Genomic DNA, 12233 nt, shown 5'->3' on the forward strand with positions numbered 1-12233 from the left:
AGCAGCATTCCTCTATAAAGTAGATGACAGCCAATGGTTGAAAGCACTGGGGCTACAGTGGTTATGGTGCATAGAATGACTCATTTAGGAATTGCTAACTCGGAGATTTCAGAGCTGTTACAACTTGACATCTAATGAATTTGCAACATAGAGACGTCATAGATATACATTGCCAAACACAATTGAACATCATGCAACTCTGTTATACTGACCCATTCAGTGTTTTATTAGTACAGACACAGCAAACCTTGTAACAGCAATATAGCAAGATCTAACAAAAAAAGATAATCATATGGACAGAAATACACTTGATGCCCCTTTTACATTATGTCCTAATGTTTGAACCATAATAGCCAGGGTTTTAGTATGGCATATGATTATCAACTGTCTTTAAAGGTAATATACTGGTAGGTTTATTTTGAGCCAAATTTAAATTCATCCAAATTCAATCCTGAACATGCTCATTTTGATTTGTGAGTCAGAGAGTCTTTTCTGTCACCCAAAAAATAAGGAAGGAGACACTTTTATTGGTGGGGGGAAATAAGCATTTTAATGTGCAATTATAGACAAGGTCTGCCCAATCATGTAAAAAAAAAAAAAAAAGGTTGTAATAATTAAATGATTGTATTCATAGATGACATGTTGCATGTGACCAATAGAGGGAATTAAAGAGAAACCATAAAACAATCTTCCAATAATGATTTTACCAGACACTTTGACTGCAGCACTGAAAGAGACAGACCAGCAGCAATTTACCCTTTCTGTACCAGTATCATAGCGGAAAATTATCTGGGCCATTGATTATAGTATGAGGCTAGGTTTAGTTTGCTTCTGTATCTAGCTAGCTTCTGCCAGTGGCACTTGAAACAACTTTGAGTTTCTCAGCACCAGACAAACGCACATGTTTAGCGCTAATACACGCATCGGGTGTTTTGCTTTTTTTCACTTGTGATGGGTGATAGCACTTACAATTTGCTTTAGGTAGGACTTGTTGTTTAGAGAAGTATTGGTATGTAGGGGTCTCGGCTAATCATTCTTCATACTCTGAGATATTTTATTAACAGAATTTTTCATTAACACAAGTTAGCAAAAGGGATACGATTACAATTAACCATTATAAAGTTTTTCAAGTCCTATTCCATTTTTTTAGACCAGATATAAAAATTTTGTAATATTGCGTAGCCATTAGGCCAGGCAATATTGTAGCCATCTTCAGTAATACGCACATTTATAATCTACCAGCCTTTGGTGCAAACAATAAAAGTGCAAGGCTTATATTGCACAAATTTTCTTTGTGCAGATTTTTCTTGTGAGTGTCAGTTGTGCTCTATGTACTATTATTTTATGCATTAAATACTACACTATACGTTTTTTTCTCTCTTTTTTTTCTTTGTTCTCCCTTTCTTTCCCTTTCCTTTCCTTTTCTTTTTTGTTTCTTTTCTTTTTGATCTTCCTCATTCATTGTTACTATTTCTGGGAGTACCCTAACAACCAGTTACAGGTGATATTAAATTGTGCTATTTTACACTGGGTTGTGTAGGCACTATAAGCACTTTTATTTTTTTGGCGCCAAAGGCTTGGTATATTGTATATAGATTATTTTCACATATTACAGGTAGAAATGTAAGAGGTGGTTCGGGTTTTTTTGAAGCACAATAACTTTATCACATTGTTCAAGGTTGCACCTTTGTATATTATATAGGCACATTTATATCCTACTTTTTTGACTGCGTGAATTGCTTTTCTGAATTTTTGCATACTGAGAGTTGGCACCAGCCAAACCACGACATAAACTAGCTTTTGCCATCCCAAAATGGTTTTCTACTTAAGTGGTTTGGATGAATCATATTTTTTTTGCGCCATTCCAAGTCTATTTTATATACACAAAATAGAAATGGCAGATATCAGTTCTGTTTGTATAGGTTATATGAAAATAAGACTAAATGTCTCGGTACCAGTGGCTTATTCCACTAACTCTTTAGCAACACATTACATACTCCAATGGGGCATTAAGGAATAATAGTAAGGAGCACATTGCTTAATCTTCCTTAAAATTGTGCTTAGCAGGAGTTATTAGGAGCAGGTGTCTTGTCATCAGCTTGAACACTGTACACATGCTATGTCTTTATTAGAATGTTAAAAAAAGAAATCTTGTTAAGAACTGCAGCTAATTTTTGAAATGCATTGTAAAATAGTGTTGCCTTTATATGCATTCTTTCTTATAACAAAAAAAGAAAACACAGGGCTGGATTCTGTTGCTAGTTATAACGTAATACTGGTGAGGTGACATAATGACAGATTTTTCATCAAAGCAGTATTGTGGGAAATGGAAAATTACCAGAGATAAGCTTATTTCTTGTAAAATAATCTAGTCCATAGAGCATGAATGAAGCTGGACACACTGATGCTACCACATTGAAATGAACAAACCATTTCCAGAACACTACCATTTGCCGATGCAATTGCATGCAACGATTCTTGCTTTGGTCCGAGGGAGGTTGGCATTTTCAAGTGTGCCCACAGTTACAGACTCTGGGAGGCATTGTAACAGATGGGGAAATGAGACAGTGTATATGTCACAGTGAGTACTTGGTACCTTGAGGGCATTATGTACTGACACTGTATTTTTTCTACATTATGTTTTCTACTGAGATGGAGCAGCAATAGAGAATAGACATCACAATAACAGTGCCTGGAGTTCATTTTTTTTTTTTTCTAACTAGGTATTGCATTTCCTTCCTTCAATTTAATTCTTTGGTAGAATTGTGATACAATGTTTTTCCAATTTTTTTTTTTTTTTTGACGTTCTACTTGACGTTCAAACTATACGTTTAGGACACAGATTGTCATCCTAAGCATTGGTTATAGATTTGCTTTTTTATTTGAGAGTTGATTAAAATAAACATTGCTATCTGCAAGTTTCATTAGTATTTTCTTGTTTCTTGAATACAATTGCTTGCAATGTACATATGTGCCATCTGTGTAAAAAGAGGGTTTAACTTCTCTTGTAAATTAATGCAAGCATCATGTTACATAAACTGTTCGAATACGAAATATTCAGTTTAAGGATCTACATTGATTCATTTTAAACACTTGAATGTAATACTACTTAAGCCTGTTCGGAATGTTGAATGTGCTCTACATTAATAATGTTACTGATGAGAAATCAACATAAAGTAGGAGTAGAAATTGATGCTGATGTCATTATGTTGCTCATCTCAAGGGATAGCACTGTGAGTCAGCCTTTCGATTCAAAAGGTACAAAAATCAAAAGTCAGAATGTATTATTTGTTACTGGCTGCGTTTAACAAAACTACAGAGAAAATTCTATGTTCTCCTGATAACGTTTTAGAATCTGTTTCCTTTAGATCTCATATCTGTATTCTTTTTCTTTGCAGGTCCCTGACCAGAGAGTGGTACTTAATGGGAGGAGTCATGCTTCACACAGCCAAATTTTGCTGGCAACTACTTCTGTGTGTGACCATGGTCTTGGTCTATTTGGGATTTACAGTTGGCTGTCCAGCACGTTGTGAGTGCTCAGCACCAAACAAGTCTGTCAGCTGCCATCGCAGGCGTCTCATTTCCATTCCAGAGGGCATACCTATTGAGACTAAAATCTTGGATCTGAGCAAGAACAAATTAAAAAGTGTGAACCCAGAGGATTTTTTGTCTTATCCTCTACTGGAGGAGATAGATCTTAGTGACAATATCATCTCAAATGTGGAGCCTGGAGCTTTTAATAGTCTTTTCAATTTGCGCTCTTTACGCTTAAAGGGAAATCGCTTAAAACTGGTATCTTTAGGAGTGTTCACAGGTTTGTCAAACTTAACAAAGCTTGATATAAGTGAAAACAAGATAGTAATTTTACTAGACTACATGTTTCAGGATCTTCATAATTTAAAATCCCTTGAAGTTGGAGATAATGAATTAGTTTATATCACGCACAGGGCCTTCAGTGGACTTCTTAGTCTGGAGCAACTTACTTTGGAAAAATGCAACTTAACGGCTGTACCAACGGAGGCTCTGTCTCACCTCCATAACCTTGTTAGTCTACATTTGAGAAAACTTAACATTAATACACTCCCTCCAATTGCCTTTAAGCGATTGTTCCGTTTGAAAATTCTTGAAATAAGCAATTGGCCTTTGCTGGGTATGGTACCAGCTAATAGCTTTTATGGTCTGAATCTCACTTTTCTCTCAATAACCTATACTAATCTATCTATGATACCTTATCATGCTTTAAAACATCTAATTTACCTGACACACTTAAACCTGTCCTTTAATCCTATTAGCGTCATTGAGACAGGTATACTAGCCGACTTGGTGCGTCTTCAGGAGCTGCACTTGGCGGGAGCTCAGTTGCATACCATTGAGCCACAAGCTTTCCAAGGTCTACGTTTCCTTCGATTACTTAATGTGTCTCAGAACCTCTTGGAGACAATAGAAGAGAATGTTTTTCATTCACCTAAAGCACTGGAAACACTTTGTATTGATAACAACCCACTAATTTGTGATTGCCGCCTCATGTGGATGCTACAGAGACATCCTGCATTGAATTTTGGAAGCCAACAGCCAATGTGTGCCAGTCCAGATAATGTTCGAGAAAAAGCTTTCAAGGAATTTCAAAGCACTGTATTGTCTTTTTACTTTACGTGTAAAAAACCTAAGATACGTGACCGGGAAATGCAGGAGATGTACGTGGATGAGGGCAAGAGGGTACAGATGAATTGCAATGCAGATGGAGATCCTCAGCCTATGATTTCCTGGGTGACCCCACACAAGAGGATGGTTTCATCTAAAACCAATGGAAGAGCCACCGTGCTTGTAAATGGCACATTGGAAATAAGGTACGCCCAAGCTGAAGACACTGGAACATATGTCTGTGTTGCTAGCAATGCTGCTGGAAATGATACCTTCTCAGCTTCACTTACTGTGAAAGGATTTGTATCTGACCGTTCATTTACAAACATAACACCGATGTCTATTACAGAGTTAAATGAAACCAACACCAATGGAACCAATGCAAATATGACATTTTCACTTGACCTTAAGACTATATTGGTGTCTACAGCAATGGGTTGCTTTACATTCCTGGGAGTGGTTTTGTTTTGTTTCCTACTCCTTTTTGTGTGGAGCCGAGGGAAAGGGAAGCATAAAACCAGCATTGACCTGGAATATGTTCCACGCAAAAACAATGGGGCAGTAGTGGAAGCTGATGTTACAGGTACAGTACCCAGGAGATTTAATATGAAAATGATCTAGCAGATTGTTGCCAGTAGAGATATGTTTTCCTGTGGCAATGTTTCTACCCACTAATACAGCCTAGCAATTTGGATTGCTGGGTCAATACAGCTGCATTCAGCTGTCACTGTGTCAAAATGGTTTTGTGAAACTGGAAAGCCTGTCTGACTGCCCTAAAGAACTCTGTGACCTGAGAGCAGAAACACCAAGGGCATTCCACTGAACTGTTCCACTAGTTGTTTGCATTGCAAATATTTGCATTCTGGGGATCTCAGTAACAAACTCTTGGCTCACGCTCATGGACAACTAACTATTCAACATTTTCTACCATTATGAGAAAAAAAAAGAAAAGAAAAGAAGACAAACAAACCTACAGTGTAGGGTTGACTTATAAAACATGTGTCCAAAACATATTCTCCAGTGTAATTTGTATCTATAGATATCATTTGTTAAAGCTAACATCATTTTTTCTTGTTGTGTTTTTCGCACTACAATCAAATTGATATTGCTTATTTTATACAAATGCCACGCCCATCGTGAAGCAATACAAAACAACATATTGTGCTTTTTCTCCACTGGTGATGACTTCAGTGTAATCGTCCATCACTCTCATTTTTATTCTTTGAGTGCCAGTAGGGCTGTTTTAACACCCTGTCTGGAACCCAAAGGGTTAATCTCACAAATGACAATTGAATCTAATGACTAAGATAATGTGGGAACAGGCCTGGATTCTGTATGAAACTCTGGTGATAAGATTCTTTATCAAATTGTGTTGCTGGCTGGAATTATATTACTATTTTCTATGATAATGCTCTTACTGAAGCATCAGTTTGATACTCTCTAAAAGTTTAAAAAAAAAGATTATTTTAATTAACAAAATAAAAAAATAAAATATATATATATATATATATATATATATATATATATATATATATATATATAAATATATATAACTCTCATATAAACCGAATGACATCAGCAGAGTTCATAATGTGTTATCCATGGTTACAACATGATTAACAAGGCTGGGCAAGGTGATCTTTAACATGGCAGCCAGGTAATTAAATCCTGCAAAGGGTTACAAGCTTCTCTTTTAATTAAATGTTTTATTTTATTTTTATTTACATGTTTTTTGCCTGCACCCAAGAAAATATTTGCAAACAAAGAAAAAACACAAAATAAAAAAAAAATCTTTGAGTTGTTTTAACTTGTGTCCATGTTTATAAAGACAAACCTGATATTTGATACAGAGCTGAGATATTTTTTTAAATCTAGAATCACAATTGACCAATTTACTGTAAGAAATATATATATATATGTATCTAGTCTGCATCATAAAGTATCGAAGCTAATAATGGCAGGGATAAACAACGGGTAGCCCTCCAGCTGTTGTCAAATAACAGCTCCCCTTAACTGTCTAATAGTATACTACCTCCTATTACAGGGGTTAGCCAAAAGGTACACATTCGGCTGTTTGGGTGTAGTTATCTATAGAAGATAGTGAAAGAAAAAAAGCACAGATCAAAACAGAAATGTCTTTTCAGTAAAAGCGAACATTTTAATCTTAGAAGTATTGCTAATATATGTATAAGTCAGAATGAAACTTTACTGCGGAATACTGAAAAATAAAATTAAACAAGCATTACGAATATATACTCTCAAATCACAGTGAGAAAAATAACAAAAAGCCATTTAAACACTAGTTTTGTTTGTTGAAAGAAAAATTACTATTTTTTTTTACATATATAAATGTTATAATCATGATGAAATGTTACCATATCTGTGTTTAAATGATATGCCCAAGGGAAAAAAATAAATAATCTGGAGTAAACATTATGCATTGCAGAAAACTGTATTCTGTAATATCTAAGACAAGTGTATAATTATTTATAATTACTAAAGTGACTATCATATTATGGAAATTAGAATTATCAATATGCATTGTTTATCTGTATGTTCTGGCTACAAAATGGGAAGGTATTTTTGTTAAATCCATAAAGGTTATGACCAAAGGGCTCAGCAATGCTTTTTCAAACCATGACTGACCCATCTCGACCCAGCTTCATGATGTCCCATTACCGCACATTTGATATGCTATCTTACATTTACTGCATAGAGAAGTAACAGAATATTAATGTTCCAGTCAATGCTATTATCTGTGCGTTGTATTCACTTTTTTGCTTTGAATGCTTAAATTCCATTTCTTTTTCTAGTTATAAATAAATGAAATACTGATAGCAGTGGAAAGTGGCAACAATTGTTGAAGCAAGAAATAAAAGTCGGTTGTTCTTTATCTTGCGGAAAATGTTGGACTCCATACATTAAAAATAGAAATTAATGATGTCATGAGTGTGATAATGTCATATAAAATTTGTCTTTGTTATAAATGTGCTCCACTATTTGAAACAACCTTTATTTCTTTTTATTTATACTTTATTATTCAGGTTTGCAAAACAGCACAAAAAAGAACTGATATGAAATATAGTGCTTTACGTTAGAACCTTTCTACTCAAATCTAGGCTTGATGTTTGTATGCAGGCCGTGATTTGAAAATATGAAATTATAAAGATAGGCTACTAAGAAACCTGGGACTGTATACGTCCCTAAATAATTGCAGTTAAAACACTTGCTGTTGAATATCCATACAGGAACATGCTAATTAAACTTTAAATATTTTATTATAAGTGTGTCAAGTTACAATGAATTATCAGGCATTGGGCATCTTGTTTTTTTTTTATCAATATTTTGTACGGAACACATTTTATTTTGCATTAATTATATCAGTAATTGCTAACCCAGTCCACCAACACAGGATTTTAGCTTTTCCAAATTTGTCAAAATGGGGATACTGAAAAAAAAAAAAATCTGCACCATTTATGACACCTTGAATAAGCAGTTATTCTTGGAATAGTTTTAAAAGGAAAAAAAAAAACAGAATCTAAATTAGACTTTGTTACTTCAAAACTTGAATAAAACAAGTATACACATTATATTTATGGTTATGGGTTTACATTTTTAATAAAACAATTTCATTTTTATTTTCTTTAACTGATGTTGAAAATATAAGGGTTAGAAGCATAACTAAACTGCCTTTTGATCAGATAACTTGTACAAAAAAGGAAAAACATAAAAAAGGAGGTAGCGTGAATGGTACTTGAAATAACCATAGCATGATGAGTTTCACACCAGGTAGATTTAATTTGTTAAAATATCCTAAAGCTTACTGAACCATGTTAATATTATGTAAAGACAGTTTTTTTGTGCTCAGATGAATTATTTAACAATAAATTAACTTTAAATTTAAGATAATATAATTTACAATATACAAAATATTAGCAACAGAAAAAATATCCAATGCATTCAACAATATCCTAACAAAAATCTTAATGTTAAAAGTGTTTTATATGTCAGTTAAACTCCACCTTTACATTCTATTTTATCTGGAACATAACTGTATTTAAAACGGAATGCTGCATAAGGCGAATAATGAAATAAAAACATATTTTTTAACAAAAATATTACAATACCGTTTTTATAAACATGCCTCAAAAAAAGCTACAGATTCACAAAAGGGTTCTATATTACTTTTCTACATTGTTTCATATGTCTAGCATGAAGAGATTACATTTTATTGCAGGTAAGCCGGTAGACATTCATGCTGCTTTATGCAGCCACACTGATTCATCAACTTGTGAGTTCATTAAGACATATTTTAGGCGAGAGTAATTTCAGAAACAGCCATGAATAAGCAATATTAAATAACATGGCAGGAGGTAAAATATCCACACCTGGTATAAAAGAACTTATCAATGCTCCATCATTATCATTATTAATAAAATGAAATCCCTTATTATTGAAATGGAATATTGAAAATATCACTGACTCTTTTGATGAATGCAAAATGTATTGTGGAAAATGTATTTTATGTTATGTTCATGTCAAATGTATGGTAATATAATTTTATAGAAGTCATTAAATTAGAGATGCACCCTGGAAATATGTGATTTAAATAAATGGAATGGTTTCTAATAAAAAAATGTTAAGCAATACCAAAAAACATAGATATACATAAAAATAAAAACAATCACTAACCCATCTTAAGGTGCCACACAGTACCCACATAAGAAAACCTTCCAACGTGCAGACGATAAATTACTGTTTTCATGATATTTTATTTAAAAAGCAAGCATTTATACCACTGGTCATTATCATCATATAGCACAGGCTGGTGTTCCCACTGGTAACATTCCAAGTGGCTAGTCTAACCTACATGTTTTGAATAATATTATTTTAATAACTGCCATTCAGAGTGACAAGTTATCTTCGTGTGACAGGCTACTGTGTCCACTAATGGTCATTCACATACCAACATTTGGTGAGTGCAACCAACATTTATGTTTTTACAGACACACATACACTAGCTGACAGACACTCACTGACAAAAACTCTCAGTGACAAACGTGCTGTCACAGTGCCCCTCAATGTGACCGCACCTGATCAGTGCAGTCATGCCATCATGCTGCCAGATCGGCACCATGATGTGACTGCATCTGATCGGTGCGGTCACACTCAAGGAGGGAGAGGTTATTCACCTTGCCTCCAGCGCCTCTCCCTCGGCACAGCTCCTAGGACAGCGGCCGGGTCCAGTGTTAGGAAGAATGCCGGCTGCTGCATTGTGGGTGGTGCTATATTTAAGCGCTGCCCACAATGACATCACTAGTGACGTGAACGTGCTGTGCACGCATGTTCTGGGGTCATGGGGCCCAAATGAGCAAATAGTAGGGTTTGCTGGGTTATTTAAACCTAAACCTGCAGCTGTTCAGTTCCCTGTCGTGGTTTACGGACAGAGGATAGACGTAGGTCTTTGGCAAAGTGCAGGGGCCTCAATGGGACATACTTGTGTATTAGGGAGGATAAGTAGGTTGGAGCAGAATTATGTAGGGACTTGTAAGCAAGCACCTGAATTTTTAATTTAGCCCTATATCTAACTGGAAGCCAATGCAGGGACTGACAGAGCGTGGAGGCGTGGGAGGTGAGAGCGGATAGGAAAATGAGCCTTGCCACCGCATTCATTATAGATTGCAGCGATGCAATCTGGGAACTTGTAAGACCACTGAGAATGGGATTGCTGTAGTCAAGGCGAGAGAGAATAACAGCATGGACCAGAACTTAGTCACCTCTTTTGTTAAATAGGGGCGGATGCACACTATGTTTTTGAGATGGAAGCAACAGGATTTGACAATTGATTGGACATGAGGGGTGAAAGAGAGGTTGGAGTCCAAAACAACACCCAGGCAGCGAGCCTGCGTGGTAGAGGTGATGGTAGCGTGGGAGACAGACACGGGAGTAGCAACGCTTGAGGGAGGAAAGACCAGAAGTTCTGTTTTGGACAGGTTGAGTTTAAGGAAGTGAGCAGCCATCCAGTTGAAAACCGCAGAGAGGCAGTCAGAGGCACGAGTCAAGATGGGTGGAGATAGATCAGGAAAGGACAGGTAGATTTGCGTATCTGCTTGAAATGATAACGGAAGCCAAAGAAGCTGATGAGTTTACCAAGGGAGGCAGTATAGATAGAGAACAGTAGGGGACCAAGGACAGAATCTTGGGAGAAGCCGGCAGAGAGTGGTTGGCGGGAGAGGCAGAATCAGAGAAAGAAACACTGAAGCAGAGTAGAAACCACTTCTGCTGTAGCAGGTGCAAGTGAACGTAGATTAGTGGAGGGAGTGGGGTTGGGGTTGAGTGATGTATAGGTAGGGGATGGAGAGAAATTAGAGATCTTCTCAATGAAGTGAGATGCAAAGTCTGTGGCGGACATGGTGGTAGAAGGAGGGGGAGTAAAAGGGGCGAAGAAGAGCATCAAGATGAATCCACTTACTTGGAAAATACTTCCTTACTGGGACTCTCTGCAAGTCAAGGCTAAATAGGGTCCTGGAATGAGGCACATGTGACAGGGAGGGGTGCAAAACCAAGGCGTTTATCTGGACTCCCAAATATATAAATGAAACCAAGAGGGCTGCACTCACCCGAACATGCATACATTATAGGGTGCCGCTGGGGCCAAAATACACAAAACACACAATCCAGCGCACTTACTTATTCTCTAAACAATGATTTAAAATCTTACGGATTATAATAGTTTTATTTAAAAACACCTCACCTAGGCAAAACAATAATGGGGGTTTAGTTACATTATATGATCAGTAAATAAACCCCTATTGTTTTTTGCCTAGGTGAGTGCTCTGGATTGTGTGTTTTGTGTATTTTGGCCCCAGTGGCACCCTATAATGTATGCATGTTCAGGAGTGCAGCCCTCTTGGTTTCATATATATTACACACAATACATGGTACAATTACTTATGGGGCTGGCATAGATTTTCTTTCCAGGGCTGCTTTGTATCCCCAGTCCCCTGGTTACCGTTTGTTATTTTGTCCCTGTTTGACTTAGTTCTGTGTGTTGGGCCACTGGTTCGTCCTGACACACACACACACACACACTATCTCTGCCTCTCTCTCTCTAGGACAATGATCACTGAGACAAACTATACAACTTTATAGGAAACAGCCTCAGTTATTGTGGTGTTACAATATATAATCCTAGGATAGTCATCTCATTAACATTTTAATAACAGTATATATGTGTCAAAAATCTAATTTTATTATAAAGGGTGAGGCTTGCTACTTCGCCTCTTGCTTTATTGCCACCCTATATACCCACACACTACAATAAACTATAGCTTTACTATAATTGCCCATGGCATTAAAAACAGCCTAAAAATTGATAGGAAAAATGACCAGTAAAAAGAAAGTCAAAATCCTGACCAGTCTGTTTCAAACAAATGAGCACATTGCTAAATAAATATACCACCAAGTAGTACATTAAACAGAAATAGACTAGAGCTCTCAAGTTATTGTTGAACTGAAATTCACGTCATCAATAGCCAGCCTGTAGAGATAAGATGCCAGTTGAAGAATTGGGGATTCAGTACTTATATAAA

At 36.2% G+C, this 12233-nt stretch overlaps 1 protein-coding gene across 8 annotated transcripts in view; it reads left to right on the plus strand.

The window, feature by feature from the left end:
• LINGO2 (leucine rich repeat and Ig domain containing 2) overlaps positions 1–5600 on the plus strand; it is a 585167-nt gene extending 579567 nt beyond the window's left edge. For all 8 annotated transcript variants that reach the window (XM_063455170.1, XM_063455169.1, XM_063455171.1 and 5 more), the window contains one exon: positions 3399–5600. In XM_063455170.1, the coding sequence (XP_063311240.1) occupies positions 3424–5262 (1839 nt within the window). In that variant the 5' untranslated portion in view covers positions 3399–3423 and the 3' untranslated portion in view covers positions 5263–5600. The remainder of the gene's footprint in view (positions 1–3398) is intronic.
• Positions 5601–12233: the final 6633 nt, after the last annotated feature.

This window comes from Pelobates fuscus, chromosome 5 (genome assembly GCF_036172605.1).
Source record: "Pelobates fuscus isolate aPelFus1 chromosome 5, aPelFus1.pri, whole genome shotgun sequence".
NCBI lineage: Eukaryota > Metazoa > Chordata > Amphibia > Anura > Pelobatidae > Pelobates > Pelobates fuscus.